The sequence below is a fragment of the Mastigoproctus giganteus genome, chromosome 1 (assembly GCF_048544385.1).
Source record: "Mastigoproctus giganteus isolate SK-2022 chromosome 1, ASM4854438v1, whole genome shotgun sequence".
Taxonomy (NCBI): domain Eukaryota; kingdom Metazoa; phylum Arthropoda; class Arachnida; order Uropygi; family Thelyphonidae; genus Mastigoproctus; species Mastigoproctus giganteus.
In genome coordinates, this window is record NC_143575.1 from 7,344,871 (window position 1) to 7,365,475 (window position 20,605).

At 36.9% G+C, this 20,605-nt stretch overlaps 1 protein-coding gene across 1 annotated transcript in view; it reads right to left on the reverse strand.

Moving 5' to 3' along the window:
* The window catches only part of LOC150090523 (calcium homeostasis modulator protein-like), a 43,332-nt gene that overhangs the window by 11,830 nt on the left and 10,897 nt on the right, over positions 1 to 20,605 (reverse strand). The window contains exon 3 of the mRNA XM_090378314.1: positions 7,558 to 7,685. Within this exon, the coding sequence (XP_090234440.1) occupies positions 7,558 to 7,685 (128 nt within the window). The remainder of the gene's footprint in view (positions 1 to 7,557; positions 7,686 to 20,605) is intronic.

Sequence of the window (20,605 nt, forward strand, 5' to 3'; positions counted from 1 at the left end):
GATACCAGCATTCCTCATTCTGCACTTTCTATCAAACCAGCCTTTGAGTAAATTATCTCCATTCATTGTGCAGAAATGCATTGAGTCTGCTGCAGGTTCACTGAAATCGGTAATGCAATTCCGGTTTGGGGATCTTTTGGTAAAGACCATGAAATCCCAACATTCTGCAAAGCTATTAAAGCTGACTACTTTTGGCAGACAACCAATAAGTTACTCCCCATGCCACTCTAAATTCCTTAAAGGGAGTAATTGCAGAATGAGACTTATTAACTGTATCAGAGAAGGAAATTGTCCAAGCGCTACGTGAACAAAGAGTCATCCAAGCAAGGAGAATCATGACTCAGAAAGACGGTATTCGTGTTTCGACAAGGAGCATAATTCTCACTTTTCACTCTCCCATCCTGCCAACATCCATCAAAGCAGGCTTTCTTCATTCCTGTGTCTATCCTTATATCCTGAACCCCATCAGGTGCTACAAATGCCAAAAATACAAACAATCCCAAACTGCATGTCGAAGTGAGGCAGTATGTCTTAATTGTGAAACAGAGAAGCACAATCAATCTGATTGCACTGCTACCACTCCTAATTGTCCAAATTGTAAGGGTAATCACCTGGCATTCTCCAAAATATGTGAACTATGGAAGCAAGGGAAAAAAATCCAAAAATATAAAGTGGAGAAAAAAGTCACATACTCAGAGGCAAGAAGATAAATAATCAAAACAGAGAAAAAATATGCATATGCCACAGCCACAGCCACTGAGCATTTTCAGTCAATAGGTATTCAAACAGATGTTACAGTTTCTTCAAATATATCTATCAACAATATCCTTGCTCTCCACATCCAAACAATGTCCTTTGTAATAAAAACCTGAACAAGACAGTAATACTCCAATTACCATTCCAGCCGATGTACCTCCAACAGCAAAATCAAAAATAACAGAAACCATGAAGCTGCAACAACTGCTTTCAACCACCAGAATGGATATTGATGAACAGAATGAATCAGATGACAGAATTTTAGATCTTCATGCAACCAATGAAATGGACATGACACATCCTTTCTTTCCTAAGACAAAGTGAAAGTAGATCAATACAAGCAAGCTACAAAGCAGTCAAACAAAAAGAACCAACAAAATCCCATAATGGAAAGAATCCTTCAATGGCATCGTAGAGGCTTTCGTAATACAAATTATGATTTACGTGATCATATTGGCCAAGTGAAAAGGACCTGGGGTAATTGTGCAGGCAGATATGAAGTTTTCTGAGAAGTGCAGACAGTCTGCAAGAGTAGTTCGTGGTGTCTTGTCAATGATATACATGAATTTTTCTAGCAGGGATAAGGAGGTGATTATCCCCTTGTATAAGGCAATGGTCAGGCCTCATTTTAAGAAGGATGTAGAGCTGTTGGAACAAATACAGAGAAGGGCAACAAGATTACTGAATGGAACAAAGGGTTGCTCTTACGAAGAAAGGCTTAAGTTTGCAAATTACAGTGTCTGGAGACTAGGCACCTGCGAGGTTATCTGAGTGTATAAAGCCTTGAATGGTTTGAGCATGCTCAATGCTGATGGGATTCTTCCTCTTGCTTAGAATAATTGCCTGAGAGGGCATAAATTCAAATTGAGGAAAGACAGTTGTAGGATAGATGTGCGGAAGTTTGCCTTTAGCCAGCAGGTGGTTGATTGCTGGAACAAACTTCCATCTGTCATTGTAGAAGTTGATAGCTTAAACAGATTCAAGGCAGAACTAGACAAAAATTTGGAGCAAGTGGATGGGTGAAATGAGAAGGGCGTGTGTGTGTGTGTGTGTTTTTTTTTTTTTTTTTTTTTGGCTGATGCTATATAAGCTTGCTTTCTTGCATCATGTGCCCTTGCTAATGCTAATGTCTTTAAATTCACAAGTATGTCCTGCCATTAAAAATTATACTATCTTCAAATGAGACAGGAGTACTAATTTGCCAGCCCATGGGGGGGTAGTTCTTGTCAGAAACAACATTCCATCCAATCATGTTGCTCTTCTGAATCCTTTTTAAGTAGTGGCAGTGTGCACTGTAATTGTTATTACTCTTACAATAGAATCTATATATATTCCTCTCAAATTTTCGTTCTTCTCAGATGACCTAGAAAATTTAATAGGCCAACTACCATCTCTGTTCTGCTTACTTGGAGACTTCAATGCTCATCATCCACTGTGGGGACCTGCAACAATTGACAAGAGAGGTAAACTTAGAATCGCTTCTTGATGCTTGTGAGCTTACTCACATAATAATGTGAGTAATGTACTCTAACTCTTAATAATGTACTCTACAGAATGGATGCCATTCGGATTACTGTTGACGGCAAAAAATATGAGATTTAACATATTTCATTATAGCGTAAGGAGCAGAAACATGAACAAATTTAAGCACCCATAGCCTGCAAAATACATTACCCTTAATATTATTAATATGGGATTTAGCATTAGCATTAGCATTAGTAGAGGCATTTGATGCAAGAAAGCAAGCTTATGCAGCATCAGCCAAAAAAAAAAAAAAAGAAAGTAACATAAATAAAAATAACCACTTCCACTTCACCCCTCTGTTTGTTCGAAATACCTGTCCAGCTGAGCCTTAAACTTATTTAGGCTATCAACTTCCACGACAAGGGATGGAAGTCTGTTCCACCTACCAACCACCCGCCGGCTAAAGGCAAATTTCCGCACATCTATCCTACATCTGTCTTTCCTCAATTTGAATTTATGCCCTCTCAGGTGATTATTCTGAGCAAGAGGAAGAATCCCATCAACATTGAGCATGCTCAAACCATTCAAGGCTTTGTACACCTCTATCAGATCACCTCGCTGGTGCCTAGATTCCAGACACTGTAATTCGCAAAACTTAAGCCTTTCTTCGTAAGAGCACCCCTTTGTCCCATTCACCAATCTAGTTGCCCTTCTCTGTACTCGTTCCAGCAGCTCTACATCCTTCTTGAAATGAGGCCTCCAGGCCTGTATACAGTACTCTAGGTGTGGCCTGACCATTGCTTTATACAAGGGAATAATCACCTCCTTATCCCTGCTAGAAAAATTCCTATATATCATTGACAATACACCATGAGCTACTCTTGCAGCCCGTCTGCACTGCTCAGAGAACTTCATATCTGCCTGCACAACCACCCCCAGGTCCCTTTCATTCTCTACCACTGTCAGTGTAGTACCACAGAGTTGATACGTCGCTCTGGGGTTGCTGTTTCCCATATGTAGTACTTTACATTTGTCAATGTTAAACTTCATTTGCCACCTCGAAGCCCATCTGCTCAACCTTTCCAAATCCTGTTACAGCACCATAGTGTCAGTAGTGTCCTTGACAACCCTGCCAACCTTCGTATCATCTGCAAACTTGGACATTAAGCTTGATATACCATCATCAATATCATTTATAAATACAGAAAACAATAATGGACCCAATACTGAACCCTGAGGGACTCCACTAATAACATTAGTCCACGATGAGCAGTGTCCATTGAATACAATTCTCTGTCTTCTCCCCATCAACCACCCCTATATCCATAGCAGCAATTTGCCTCCAATGCCACACTGCTCCAATTTGTGCAGCAGTCTTCCATGTGCAACAGTATCAAAAGCCTTTCTAAGATCCAAGTATATAATATCAAAGTTATTCCCTGCATCCAGTTCTTTTGTGACTGCATCATAGTATCCAATCAAATTGGTCAGGCAAGACTTACCCTTAACAAAACCATGCTGTGTCCTAGCTATAACTGAAGTCTTGTCTAGATGATCCTGCAGTGCTTCTTTAACCAGTGCCTCCATTAATTTTCCGGGAACAGGAGTTAAACTCACACGTCTATTAATTACTTGTGTCAGCCTTTGATCCCCCTTTGTGAATTGGGGTCACATTTGCACATCTCCAGTCCATGGGTACCTCCTCTGAGTCCAAGGAAGCTCTCATAATTATGGCTAAGGGTTTGCTTACTTCCTTTGCTGCCTCCTTTAATATAACTGGATAGATCCCATCCACCCCAGGTCCCTTTCTTGTGTTTATCTTCAACAATTTCTCCTCCACTTTGCTCTCAGTTATTACAAGATTCTCTAGCTTACTGCTAGAGTTGAATACACCTCTGGCATTCCCCTCGCTGAATAACTCCTCATGTGTGAATGTCGATGCAAAATATTCATTTAGTTTGTTAGCTACCTGAGCAGGGTCATCAACAGTTGACCCATCGATCTCAAGTGGACCAATCTGATTCATCCCCTTCCTTCTAGAGTTTACATAAGTAAAGAACTCTGCTGTTTTTCTTCGCATCCCTTGCCAAGGATCTCTCGTAATCTGCCTTCGCCTGCCTAACCTCTTTTGTAACTTGGTTACAGATCAACTTGTATCTATCATAGGCGTCTGTGTCACGTGTTAATTTGTATGTATCCCATGCATTTTTCTTCTCTGCCATATGCCTCATTAGTTCATCTGACATCCATTTAGGCCTAAACCTTGAACAATATTTCTTAGTTGGTATGTAAAGTCTAGTAGCTTCCAAGATAAGTTCTTTGAATGCTTCCCAATTTGAATTTGCTGTTGGCAATATCATCAGTTGATCCCACTGTATAGAATTTAAATACTGTCTCAGTCCACCGTAGTCGCCTTTACGAAAGCAATACCCCTTCCCTTTACCCCTAATGGTAGTTACCTCTTTGAGTAACTCCCACTTCAGCACACTGTGATCACTGCCACCTAGTGGTTCATTTATCTGCAGATTCTTAATGCATGAAGAATCATTACTGATAATCAAATCAAGAGTATTACTCCCTCTAGTTGCCTCCCGAACATGCTGATGTAGAAAACAATCAATCAATAAATCCACAAAAGCCCTGCTAGTGTGTGAGTGACCAGCCCCCAAATTCCAGTCAATATCTGGGAAATTAAAATCTCCCATTATAAGACTCTCTGATTTACTGGCCCACTCTATTTCTCCGAACAGTTTCTTATTATACTCATCAGAGTCATTAGGCCTATAGCACACTCCTACTCTCAATTTTGATCTCCCAATGCTTATGTCACACCAAACTGACTCGACACTGCACTGTCCAGCGATGTCGACTGGCTTCACTTCCTTGGATTTTATGTGTTTTTTAACTAATAGCATAACCCCTCCTCCCTTCCTATCCTGTCTATCCTTTCTGTAGACATTGTACTCCCCAAATTCCAGTTCTGCATTCCTTATATCTGTGTGACACCACATCTCTGAAATCCCCACAATATCTGCCTTTGATGTTTTGAGCAATACCTCAAATTCATCAAATTTATTTACTAAACTCCTAGCATTGGTGTACACACAAGTATACATGCACCTGTTCTTTTTCTTAGCTACCCTAACACAACCCATGTGTTCACTTGTACCCCAATGATTCCCAGCAGTCTCTGAAATATCCTGCATCTTATTTTCCAGGCTGCGGCTCATTCCAATAGAAGCAGTGCAAGAATCACTTTCACCTCTGCCAGTGTCTACTGTTAATCTATTAGTCCTTGTATCCCCCCAATCTAGCAGTTTTCCGACCCGCCTAACACTGCCCTCGATAGCATCAGGAAACATTCTTGCACCCTTTCTATTTAAGTGTATCCCATCCCTGTAGAAGCAGTCTCTCCTGTTAACAAGTACAGACCAGGCTGAAAAAAATTTTACCCCTTGAGCTCTGCACAATCTTTCCAGGGCCGAATTGATTGACAGGGCTCTCATCATATATTCCCTTAAACAAAGCTTTTAATCAAAATAGATTCCACAATATTTCAGAGTATAAATTTTCTTCCTAGAGTAATTGCAGCAGCCTCAGTATCTTGACCAGCTGAATCCATGTGACTAGAAAACCAAAGCCAGCTGAATTTGTAAACATTAAATTCACCAAGAAAAATTATCTTACTATTAGGAAAGATGGCTGGAGAAAATAGAATTTCAAAGAGATCCAAGTGATTAGTGAAATTGGAAGATCAATAGAGGAAAACAGATGAATTCGACAGAATGAGGTATTAATATTACATATAATTTGGAGTATTAATATGTAATATTAATACCTTACATTAATTATTATATTAATATGATATTAATATGTAATATTAATACCCCAAAGATTTTATGATATTTTTAAACCAAAGAAAATTGAAAAGAGGAGATTCCAAATTACAGGGAATATCAGAGTGGACATATGCACAATTAACGCCTTTGAAGCGAAAGAAATTGTACAGTTAATAATTAGGACGATTGAGATGAGCAGTAGTTGAATCAACCGATAATTGGGATTCTGTCAGAAAAGGTAAGAGGGGCTTGGCAGGCTGTAAGCGGAAATGGACATAATCGAGATTGGAACCGAGACCATGTATATTTGTGAAATGTGTTAGGAAGTGTTTTATGATTTTTTGTAAATGAAGATTGAATTTTATTAATATCAAAGAACACTATTAACACTATAATACAATAACACTATTATACAATTTTATCAGAAAAATTATGACAAAGAAAAGATGACACTCAATCCATTCTTCAAACCTTGAGCAGGTACTTCTAGGGTAGACTCCTCTCGTAATCATGTAATCAAGTAATCATGCCTCTCCCTACCCCTAATAAGCAGTTCATCTGCATTCATATTCAAATATAATAGGCTCATCATCTGAAGAGAAAGAACCTTCCTATAGCACTATGTTATTCGATGATATATTAGGAAATATTAAATCCAGTAACTAATGATTTTGTGTAGGTGATATACAATTTGTGACATATTTGATACTGACAAATTACTCTCAGTAGCCAATTTGAGTTTTGTGTGCATGCATAGGAAGGTTAAAATCCCTGTACAATATGGTGGGAAGTTTTATATTTTCCACAGAAACAAACTATACGATAAATTCTATATATATATATCTTCATTAACCATAGGCAGAAAATAAACACTGATAAAGCTTCATAAACTTCAAATTTTGAAAGAACAGACTTATTAAGGGAAATAAAGTTGTCTGATTCCTTGTTGTGTAGCTCAAGTTATCGATCCATAATGATCAAAGAAAGAAAGATTTAACTTTCATATTAACAACTTATGCTTTGATGACAAGAGCACAAGTGAGGAAAGAAAAGCAAGAGATCCTTTTGCTGCAATTCAAAATTATTTATATGGATCAGTTTGTCGAAAATTGCCGAAATTATTATACTAAGTACTCTTTTGACAACAGATGAACAACTACTTGGACTCAGAGGGAGATGTCCTTTTTGGATGTATATACCTAATATGCTATTTAAATTTATAATCAAATTGTAATGGCTTGTCATGGTCAAAATAAATTTATGATAGATGCAAGGCCATACCTAAGAAAAGGCACAGACACAAAATGACAGCCTCTTGCTGATTACTGTGCAAAAGAACTAAAACTTTGAGTGACTCCTGCTGCAACATCATATTAGTCACAATATCAACAAAATGTTTTGTTGTTAAAATATTCCTTGAATCATAATTGAATCTCATTATTTTTCCCATTTCTCAATAGTGATCCATCTATTTTATGTAAATAAAACAGAAACTCACCTATTAGGGAAAGCAGTACGGCACATGCCAGAAAGAGCCAACTGATTATTTGCGAATGTACAAATAACACTTTGTTTTCAGTGCTGGTCAGGTCACAGGGATTACTTGACACCATACAAACATAGTAGCTAAAAAACATTATCAAGAAGTTAGTTGACTATGTCAGCTATACGGTTATCAGTTAACTAGTATTTAATTGATTTTTCCTTCTTAATTTAAATTACCACTTAGCTACTCTTTCCAATTAAGAAGGTGAGAAGTAGAGCATGTATCAATGTAATCAAAAAAAAAGTTTCCTGCCTTTTTTTAACATGCCTAGGTTAAAAAGAACTTCTGTTTTTCAGGGGAGTGCTGTTTATTTGAGAAATTGTGGCCACACTCATAAACATTAATACAAAGACAAGAAACCTGCATATTAGAATAATATTTTGAGTTTATGAAAATAATGATAGCAATATATTTATGCGTCTGTATTGTCTCGGGATACTATTTATCCCTCCAGTGACAGAACTTGGGCTTACACTCACTTTAGAAGTGAAAAAATCATCTACAAGCCCAAATTACAGATTGCTGATAAACTGAACAAATATTTTACATCTACATTCACATATAATAAATAGTTTTTTAGAGATGAGGTTAGCAGAAGCCTATTGAATACTTGCTTGAGTTAAATAATTTTATAACAGAAAGTAAGACTATAGAGAAATTGCTGAAACTAAAAGTGAACAAAGTGCCTGTGACTGCTGGAATCTATCCAATTATAATGGGAGAAGCTACAAATGAAGTAACTAAACCTTTTGCCATAATGAGAGCATCCTTACATTTAGGGTACCTGTGGATTGGAAATGTACAAATGCGTTTCCCTATTCACAAGGGTGAGGTGGGCCATTATATACCTGTCAGTTTAACCTCTGTGCCAGGAAAAAATAATGGAACTGTTAGTTAAAGCTGTAATTCAAGGCCATCTTGATAGGAGTGCAGTCACAAAACAATCTCAGTGTGGAATTGTTAAAGGGAGATCATGCCTCACAAATCAACTCATCAGGTTCTGTCAATGATATACAGAACTCTGCCAACAGGGACATTCCTTATACAATGGTAATATCCCATACATATAAGGCAATAATCAAACTGCATCTGCAATACTACATACAGGTTTGTAAGCCTCATTTTAGGATGGATACTCTTGTCTCAAGTAACAGGATTAGTTTGAGGCAAAATAGGATATTCTTACCAAGAAAGACTGGTATTTTGTAAATTGCAGAACTTCAGCTAAGCATCTGTAGGGTGACCTAATTGAAGTGCATAAGGCTTTAAAAGGGCCTAGGTAAACTAGATTCTGATGGCATCTTTACTCTAAGATGAAGACATAAGTTGAAATGGGAAAAGGATGGCTGCAGAATAGATGGGCAGAAATTTGCATTCAGCCAAAGAGTAATCAGTTATCAGAATAAACTTCCTGATGTTCCGGAAGTGGGTAGTTTGAATAAATTTAAGGAAAGTTTTGATAAATTATTTGAAGGAATGGGCAAATGAAGTTTATTTATTTTTTTTTTTGGCTGGCTTTGTATAAGCCTTGTTTCATTGTATCATGTTGCCAATGCTAACACTAATACCAAGCTAGTAATATCATTTTTAATTAAATAACATCGCCATGATGGCGAATTCATTATTAATTTAAAACTTGGGGGCACTCTTGTTTCTGGTTTGGAGTTATTTGGTCCTTCATCAGACCACAGGTAGCATCAATTAGTGACTTTGTGTAGAAGAGTGAAGAAATGTATCAAATCTAAAGGGGCAGCCAAATGATATGTGGAAGATAAACTTCCAATAAAATTTAACTTTCATTATGTGTACAATATAACCTCTACTACTACTACATTGCATTGGCCCAATGCAGCAAATTAGTAAAGAACAGAGGTATTGAAATAGTTTGAGAAAAGAATACTATACTGCATTCTTTTCTCAAAAATATTTCCAGCCATTTATCCACTCAATCAGTGAACATTTATTCACTGTTTAGCACAAGGTTAAAACTTGAGGGCACTTTTGTTTCTGGTTCGGAGTTATTTGGCCCCTCATCAGACCAGAGGTAGCATCAATTAGTGACTTTGTGTTGAATAGTGAATAAACGAGGCTGTGAATAAATAGTGAATAACTGAGGCTACCTATTGTCTGATGAGAAGCCAAATAGCTCTGAAATTGGTAGCAACAGTGCTTTTGAGTTTTCATTCACCTTCTTGATGATGTTACTTGATTAAAAATGATATTAATAACTTTAAGTCAACTCATAGAAAATCTAATTGCTTCTAAAGCAAGCATAAGCACGAGCCCTGTCACTTTCACTGGACAGTGACAATCCCAATGGTAAAGAGACAAAACAGTGCAACATAGCACTCTTTTCTCAAATTATTTCAATATTAAATATACTTTGGACAAAGCCTAAAGATTTTTGATCAGGAATACCTAATATAGGTAATCTCATTACCTAAAAAATAAAATTTAATTGATCTAAAACACAAAAACCTCTGCCACTCTTCATATGGCCATATCAGATAGTATTAGATCCTCAGCAGTAAAAAGATGGGCAAAATGCAAAGAACAAATAAACGGACATTCCTACACCTCTTTATAAACACTGGATAAAACCATTTCAACTCCAGGTGAACTTTAATCTAAAGTTTAAATGGTTTCACCCAGAGTGTTTATAAAGAGGTGTAGGAATGTCTGTTCATTTGTTCCTTCTATTTCACTGTCCCTTTACTGATGAGGACCTAATAAGGTCCAAAACAGCCATATGAAGAGTACCAATAGGTTTCCATGTTTTGTGGTAGTAGTCAGCAATTCATAACCTGGTAATTTCATGTTCCTGATTTAGTGTATCTTGACCTTTAGGCTTTGTCCAAAGTATATTTAGGAATATAAAGTTTCTGAGGCAATAGCACACTGTATAGTTTAATTTGTGGGTTTTTCAATACCTACATAGAAATAAAACCATGCATTTTTACATGGAATAATACCTTTACTGCCTATAGAAATTCCCTCTACTTCTCTACTAATTGTAGTCCACCAATTTTTGGCTTCTTCTATTGAATTATTAGGAAATGAATCCTTCTGAAGAATTTTCACAGTTCAATTAAAAGTCTTAAATTACTGTGAATAATAAAAATTCAATTATGGGGTGTATTTAAATGTTTATATCATTATTAACCTTCACTCATTTATACAATCAATTGTAACAAGGACACTCATATGGTACTCATTTAAACCCCTATTTTGTATTAATTATACAAAATTTATTGTTGGCTTTTTTATTAAATTGAAAACTGTATCCTATTATGTTTTCCTAAACCCAATTAAAAGATATCAAAAGAAAATAAATGAGAGAAATCAATAATACGAATAATAAAGTTTTTATTGTATATTTTTAAAATTTAAGGTCACTAACCCCCCCCCCCCCAGATTAAAATGTTTGTGTGGCATCTGGCAGAAACAATATGAACATCTGTATTTTTGTCAGCTGTTTGTGTTTAGCTGGCAAAATCAAAGCATTATGGCAAGAAAATAGCAGTCACTGGTGTCTCACAGATACCACATGGGAATGGGAGTTGCCTAGAAAAAAAGTAGACACCCTTAGTTTACCTGGCATCTATTAAATACTAAACAAAAATTTAATGTCTTGTAATTCATTGCATATTGAAATGAAAATAGAAAATTCAATATATTCTGAAACTTCAGATTTTAGAAAAGAATGATTTGCAATAATGTCTTCAAAAATCTATTCATACTAATGATTACGTGCATCTTCAAAGTTAATAATATAGGGTTGCAGGAAGAGTTCTGTGCAGAAGTTAAAATGAAATAAATTTTTACACTTATCTGCATTCAGTTTTTAATCATGAGGATCATTCTGCTCCAGCTGCAGACTGAAACTGTGTACTTGGCTTGGGCTTATGATCAACTTATCAAGAAATGCCGTTATCCATGGTTCTGCCAAAGTTGCTATTATCTTTTTAAATTATATAGCATCACCAGAACAAATGAATTTTATGCATTTAAAAATCTGATGTACCTCCAGACAGCTGTTTCAAAACTACTGTCTTCTCATCAGCTGGCAGGGGTCTGTCTGCAAAAATATGTCAAACTATGAATAATGTATTTTTTTGTTGTATATATTTACCCATTTTTTCTTAGCAATGATAAGAAAGAAAATATGGATAAAGCTGCAAGTGTACGGCTAACTATTATGCAATCGTAGATGTGTGCTGCCAGATTGCTTTCTAGATTGTAAAATTACGGTATATTATAATTATAATTGTTTCATCAATATAAACAAAATTATAATTGTTTATACTGATGAAATGCGCCAGATTTTAAAGATTTTTGGATTGTCGAGTACCAGAGTTTGTACAGTTTACTATTATGCCATTTTCTGAATTGTGTTATTTATTAAAAGAGAATGAATTTATATTTTTATTTCACATGTTAAGAATATTATTAGTTCTTTGTAGTTATGTAAAAATGGAGGTGGTTATTGTTGGTATCGGTTTAACGACACAAGGGCTACTGAGGCCAAATTGTGTCTGTTCATAGTTTATTTACAAATAGCATAACCATTAGAGATGTTAAATTATATGCTACTGTACATGTTTTAAATACATTAAAAGTTCTATATTTGCTTCATTTCCTAAAAAGTGAGATAAATCATGTGAAATGTTCGACGTGGAGAGTGACTGAAAAGTGTTTGACCAGATGGTTGCATGTAAAAGGGCAACCAACCAGAAGGTGACAGACCATAAGTTGTCTGTGATAGGATGAGCACTGAGGTGGGTTTTCTCCCAATAATAGAAAGAGATGGGTATGATAAGTGTGTCCAATTCTCTGTCTTGCCAATACCATTTCTTCTTTTTTGTTTCATCAGAAGCTAGAGAGCCACAGCTTTTGAACTTGTTCTATCTGGTAAAGTTTATTGTTGGTATTACTTTTCCAGATCTGTGACCAGTTGTCATAGTGTGCTTTGCAAATGATAGGCTTATGGTCAGTTAAAAATGGGAGAAAAATCATTTCTTGGAGTGTGAGATTATCATAAAATGATTTTTTTGAACAGGACATATTTTGTAAAATAATTCCATGTGTACCAAAATTACATTAGTTATCTTTAGACATCGGATAATACACACTAAAAAACAGACAAAGTATGAATGCAAACATGCAATAAAATATCTCATATACCAAAACACAGTACAAACCATAAAATGCAGTAATACAGCTTTATGAGAATCAGTTTATTTCATTGAATTAGTTTCTTTGTATTGAATATTTAAAAGTAACAAACTGTTTAAAAAAAGTTTTAGATAAGTATCATTTTACATGGAATAATCTTTGTTACAATAAAACAATACATTTTTCAGTGTAGTCCATTGTAAATCTGCACTGTTTATTGTGCACAAACCATTTCAAAAGCAGAGATGGATCTTTCCACATCACTGGAAGTGATAACTGGACCGAACTTAAAAATGTGAGCCTGCAAAGCCTCTACTTGAAATGTAAGTTCCTGCTCATTTCCAAATGTCATCCATTTTCCTTAGTTCTCGTTTGTAGCACAGTTATTAGAATTGCCGTCCTCCCCACACCGGGTGGAAAAGACCTGGGTTTGAGTCCTGTCAATGACAAGAAGAATATTTATGAGCCTTTTTCAAAACATGGCTGAGTTAGTTGGTCTTCAGCGGGGGTAGCATGGTTGTCTCCTGGAAGCTCGAGTTTTTCATCCAGCAAATCAACCACAGAACACATGCAATTTACTTACAATATATACAGAGCAATATGGCCTTAGTTGCTAATGCTCCTAAAACCCAATAACAACAACATTTTCTTATAACATGAAATCTGGAGTCCTTTTTTTAAAACATTATCAAGTTTATTTCATTTCTTATCTGTTTTTTTTCTACATTTCCAGTGATTGTTAAAATTTCTTACCGAACTTTCCTACCTCACTGCTCAAAGTAAGACAAAATGCTCCGAGTTCAAACACGATTAGGTAATCAAGTAAATAAACCTCAATGAACAGCAATTGTTTCCTAAGCAAGAATCGAAAGGATTGCCTAAACGACGCCAATAGATGCAATGTAACAGCTACACACTTTTGCCAGTGTTTCATTGACAGACATCCTGATGCATTTTTCTCCTATATCTTATTGAATATTGAAGATGATTCTTCTTAAAGGTAGATTCATGTGGACTGTTTTAATTTATGGAATATTTTTTCACTTAACTTGACTGAACTTATTGAAAGTATTATTAGTGCTCAACAAAATTAACATAACACAGAAAATGTGGTGTAACTCGTGTAGTGTACAATGAAGCAGGACAAAATTTGGTATGGTGGTTTACCACAGAGTAAAGATGAAATGGGTGAAAAACTTCGGACAGGTATAAGGGCCATTTATAGAGGTTGTATAAGAATTACCAAAAAGGTCACATTACAGAAGTCAATACAAAATGCTTGAAAATATGGTCACATGATATCAGTACGGTGTGATTCCCTCCAACAGCTAAACAGGCCTGAGAGCAGTGAACCATGCTCAATAGTTGCTAGAACATGTACAGAGAAGGGCAACGAGATTGGTGAGAGGAACAAACGGGTGCGTGAAAAGTTCTGGTGTATAAGGCCTTGAATGGTTTCAGCAGGCTTAATGCTGATGGGATACTTCTGCTTTCTCAAACTAAGAACCTGAGGGTGCATAGATTCAAATTGAAAGACAGTTGTAGAATAGATGTAAAGTGTTCAATATCTAACGGCCCCAGGGGTTTCACCCATCTCCGCGTTGTGTATCACAGAACTCTGTGAAGGCCAGAGATTTAAAAAGCATAATGTGTGTGTTAGCATTGTGTTATGTTGTTGTTCTGACCATGTAGCCATTGGGCCCCTAGTGGAACCCCGTTGCCCACACTTAGCCCTGAGAGGGCAGGTCAGGCAGTAGAGGGATTGCTTAAGTACTCTGGCAGGCCCTGCCACCTAATTCCCGAAGATTTCAGTGGCAAGGGCCTAAAAAAATAATAATAATAATAATAATAAATAAAAATACATAAAGTAAAAAAAAAAATGTGACAAATTAGATTAGTGGTAAAGTCTGAAGGAGAGAGGGGAGAGGTAGGGATACAAACCACTGGCTTTCTTGTGTAGAGTCCACTTGAATTGAGCCTTCTTAACACAGTCCAATTGGAAATGCTTTCACCAGTGGCCATAGCAACCACAAGAAACAGTTGATGACAGGACATCACAGAGTTTGTCTTGCTGCTAGACCCAGATACCTGTCTGTTCTGGTTGACATCGCCCTTGGATGATGTTGGCTGGCTCTCATTCTAATGGTTTCTGTCACCAGGAACTGCTTCCATAGTGCCGAGAGGACACTGCGTGACACATTAAACCAACGTGCTACTTCCACCTGTGACCGGCTTCAAGTCGTCCAGTGGCCTACCATCTACCAAACAATCATCTAAACAATGATGATTTGCCATCCTGAATACTGGAGACATGACTGGCCCACTGAACCAACCAAAAAAATGGGAATGAAATGTAGCAACTGTGTTTTTATAAGCATGAATAATTTGCATAATATGCTGCTCTGTAAATTAGTAGATCGATTTCTATTGGATACTTGGAATTTACATGCCATGATGCCTATGACATCAAATATTCGCCTGTGGCAACATTGTTCACAATAAAATATTCGTGCAAAAACCTTTTCTCTTAATTGTGTCACACAGTGTATTACTTAAATTATCGAAATGGATATTGCTGTTTACCAAGGGGAGACAGATTCAGCCACGTTTTTCTTCTCTTGAGGCACACGGCTTGATTAAAAGTGACTGATCTGGCAGCTTTCGTTTGCTTTTTTTTTTTTTTTTTTTTTTTTCTACAATGTGTATGGTCACTCTAGATTTTTTCCTGCATAGGACATTCCTTACATAAGTAAAAAGAAGACAACACTGCCACCCATAGTGAACTATTAACCATTACTGGGATCCACAATTCCATAAGTTTAGCAGATTTGACTTTTCATTTTGAACGAAAGCTTGAACTACCTATTCTGTGTATATATATAGTCAGCCATTGAAAATGCCTATAAATTGATCATATTAACCAAATATGCAGTTTGGCTAGTAATATTTGTTTTATATGTACTCCAGTATGTATTTGCATATGCACAAGGCCAATTGCATATTGTTGTTGTTGTTGGGTTTTAGGAGCATTAGCAACTTAGGCCATGTTGCTCAGTGTATATTGTCTGTAAATTGTGTGTGTTCTGAGGTCGATTTTCTGTTTGCTGGACGTAAATCCCGAGTATCCGGGAGAAAAACCCATGCTACCTCGCCTAAGACCGACTAACTCAAGCATCTTATGAAAAAAAACTTTCAAAAATTTCTTCCGTCATCGACGGGATTCGAAGTCAGGTCTTTTCCATCCGGTGTCGGGAAGATAGCGATCCTACCAACTGCGCTACCTAGGAGGGCACAAATGCATATAATCTGATATCTAATTATTGTATTCTGTATTTCGTAAACTCCTCTAATCCCATGTGGCCGAATATAAAGAGAATATTTAAATTTAGGGCTTGCACTTCAGATGTATTAAAGGTTCTTTTTGCAAATATCAATAAATTATATCGAATCTTAAAAGGGAAAAAAAATTCCATGCAATTTATTGATTATATCGAATCTTTAAATCTTTTGTTCATTGGGCAACTGACTGATTTACTTGTGGAAATGAAAAGCGATCTACTACAATAGCCTGTTTATAGCTGTTACTTGTAAAGACGCCATCTTTTTTGTACCAAATTATGCACTGTGTGAGTCGACTACGTATTCTAATCTGCACCTTAAATCTTTCCGGCAAAATCTGCACTTCCTCACCTCTTCTGTATGAGATATCAGTACCATATTACCTGCCACTCTCACTGTCTCTAAAATAGGTATGGAAGAAGGAAAGATCTTCCATCTCCATTGCCTCTTTTGTTATTAGCTCTACACAGTGTTGGGGCGGACAGCACTAGCATTTGTGGCACCTGCGGCAAAATATTGTCATGGCGATTAATTCATATATCTTAACACGCATATACAGGGTGTTTCAATTAAACGTTTCAGAACTTCTAAGAGGGGTAGGGTACATCCTGACAACTCGAAATCATATAGCAATGTGGGGTCGGAAATGCTTTCCTGAAGCGGTGTTGTACACAGAAGCACCATAAAGAAAAGAGACCGTAAGTGAAAAATCGTTTTAATAATACATGAAAAGAAGCAAAAGGTACATGGATTACCGTAGGTACATGGATTATCAAGTAGATAGGTCTAACCGGACCTATCTACGTGATCTTTCTGCAGCAAGTATTGCCACAACTTTTGAGAGATGAACAGATTTCTGCATCGACGCAACAGACAATGTGGTTCCAACACGATGGAGCCCCTGCCCATTATAGCGGAAATGTTCGTAACTACCTGGATGTCACATTTGGTCAACAGTGGATCGGACGTGGTGGTCCCGTGCGTTGGCCTGCTCGGTCACCCGACCTATCATGTCTTGATTTTTATTTCTGGGGTCATATGAAATCGCTAGTTTATGACACCCCTGTTGACAATGCTGAGGAGCTGGTTGCAAGAATCGCAGTAGCTGCCGAAGAAATTCGAAATTCGCCTGGAGTATTCCAGAATGTTCGGATGTCCATGCGTCGGAGATGTGAGGCGTGCATTGTAGCCCGTGGAAGAAACTTCGAATACTTACTTTAATCCTTGTACCTTTTGCTTCTTTTCATGTATTATTAAAACGATTTCTCACTTACGGTCTCTTTTCTTTTTATGGTGCTTCTGTGTACAACACCGCTTCAGGAAAGCATTTCCGACCCCACATTGCTATATGATTTCGAGTTGTCAGGATGTACCCTACCCCTCTTAGAAGTTCTGAAACGTTTAACTGAAACACCCTGTATAGTATACTGTATATCACAGAGTAATAAGATATCTTACTACTCTGTGCTATATGTGAAGTAGTGCAGCTAGCAGCACCTATTTTAAGCAACGCCTGTGGCAAGTTCCTTACTTGCGCTCCCCAGCGCCAGGAGTATTAATAGTAGTTGTATGGTGCAAGGAAGCAACAGACCTCTGCAGCACCAGCCAAATAAATAAATAACAAAATAAACTAGCAATGTGTTTCTCTCCTCGTATACGCTATCTGGTACGTAGGATGTGTGTTGTGCCAAAGTAACTGAGGCTATGTCACCTATGTGACTTCAATATATTGTCTCTGTGATTGCATGTATCCTTCGGTCGGGTTGCTTGAAAATATCGAGTTTCCAGGAGAAAAAAATATATGTGCAACCTGCACTGAGACAGACTAACTCTATCATGTGAAAAATTCCATAAAAATTCCACACGTCATTGACAGAATTTGAATTCAGACCTTTTCTACCTAGTATGAAAAGGTAGTAATTCTAACTACTGTGCTACCGTGAGGACTCTTACTGCCCAGCTGATCTTATTGGAATAAGCTACCTCCATTACAGAGTTTCAGCAAATAGAATAATAAGTTACCCCATTGGTGATTGAAGAGGCTATTAACCTCAACCACTAACGGGGGCAACTTATTATTCTATTTTTTGAAACTCTAGATAATGAGACGCGAAACCGAGTTACCTTTAAAAAAAAAAACAGGTGCTGTCGTGCATACGTTTTGTCCTTTTCATGTATTACTGAAGCTTCAGAAGCTGAATACATAGTACAGAAAATGGAGACAGAAATTTTGCTTGAAAAGGTATTCTTCTTGATCACAGAATGGAAGGCGTATTTTTGGCTTCAGCATCCTGCCTGTCTCATTCTAGTAGATCCATGTGGATTTTTGGAAACCCCTATGATTTTCCATTATGGGTGAAAGCAGTGGTGAGCTATAGTGGGCTCGCGAGAGCCCATTGTTATTTATTTATTTTTTTGAAAAATTGCGAGCCCATTGTTGAGACGATCATTTATTTTACAAATGAAATCCTAAATGCGCAATTATTGAGTATCCAGAGCCGAAACTACGGTGGGGCGAACGGGGCCCCATTCCCAGCATTTTAATGGCGCAATCGATCGGTTATGTATTTTAAAATTGTTCCATTTTTGATTTAATTACTGTCGGACCTCTGTTTAACCAACTTCTTTATACCGATTTTTTTTTAAATTCCCCTTGGTAATTATATTTAAAATACAGTTGTTTCCGTAGAACGAAAATTATTTCCATGTAACGAACAGATTAGGAGAGACAACTTTGTATGCATTGTTCTCACCTCTGGCCTTTAGGTACGTAATTAGAAAGAGCGAATTAAGGGTGAAAGTGATTACCGTTCCACAACGTTAGTGGTGGCCATAAAACTTATGCAGCCACATTCCGAGAAGTTGTGCTTTCCATAGCCAGTCATGCTTTCATCCATAGTCATGCTTTCCATAGCCAGTCAGAGGATTAAGAAGATTCCCGACATGGATAATAGCCTCTGGTCAACCTGTGTTGTGGTTCCCCTTTACTCCGACAAACGGGCATATGTTTTTCGGAGAAGTGAGTGATCCACTCCTTCCAGTGAATTTCTCCTGTCTATGTTTACATGGTCACAGTAGCTGAATATCTGAGTGATTCCGATATTTTGCAGTATTCAAAGAACTAGTGACCGTAGCAACGTATGGGGGGGAATCGAGGAAACTAAGATATTATATAAACTTTACGAAGATGAAATATTGACAGATTTTGAAACTTTGTCGAGCCTTTCACTGCGTAGAAAATGTTCTAAAATATAATGGCATACGGGCAATAATTAATAAAAAAAAAACTATTACCAATCTCCAAAAAACTAGCATGAATTAAGGATGACTGCTAAAGAACTTGATGTGGAAACTACAAAGATCGGTCGTGTGTTCGGGCTACGAAGAGCAGCTTGTAGCTTGCGAATGGTAATTGCGAGTTAAGGGAATTATCCTGCATTGTGCAAACATTTTGAATCAGAGGCCGCGGTAGCCCATTGGTCAGGCGCGCGAGTGCATAAATATACGTACCTTGAGTGACCCGTGTTCAAGCACTGTTACTGCTGAATACGGTGCTGTTTCTCGTATTCTCTCTACCTTGTGAACTCCTCTGACCGTGTGGTCGCCCTGGAGTATAAACAGAAAATTTATTTTTATTTGGGATTGTTAAAGCGACTTTTAAATCTGGAATTTCTTAACCATTTAGCATTAATGATCGACATCCTGCAGGAGCTTTCTTACATTTCAGAAGCTTTACAGATTCACTATGACAAAAGCAGATAAATTATTATTCCAACTATCAATGCTATTGCTAATTTGAAAAATTCTGAAGGAAAATATGAAGCTAAAATTGAGAGCACGTTGAAGTGGAAAGAATTTGAAGGAATCGAAAGTAAGAACAGTAAAATTACCTCGTGACAAATTATTAAATGCATTGTTTTATCCAGGATAAATTATTAATGCAACAGGGTGATTTTGAATTAAATAAAGAAAATAACCATACCATTAAAAGAAATTTTAAACATATTCTACCGGAAATCGTGGAAGAACTTTCGTTTCGGTGGCAAGACTGTGAAAACCGAATAAGAAATTTGTTTTCTGATAAAATATGAAATAAAAATGAATGATTTTAGAGGTTTTGTCGAAGACAGTTTATCTGTAAAATCGAGTGAAATGCCCTTTACAATTAAGAAAGCCAGAAATATCTTTGAAACCATTGCCATTAGCAGTGCTTAAACTGAGCGAGCTTTCAGCGTAACAAATAATATCGTGTGAATGAATGAATAATGTTGAAAATTAAACACGTTACAGATTATGAAGACCATACATCTAAATGGAAAACCATTGCTTCAATTTGATCCTGATCGTTATGTCAATATTAATAAAGAAGTAAATTTCATATGGCAATTTTTAAAAGAAAATTTTTTTGAATATTTCTGCAATATTTTTTTCATGTAATCTGTGATTTTTGTGTACCTTTTCTAGAACAGTTTGTTTTTTATGTAAT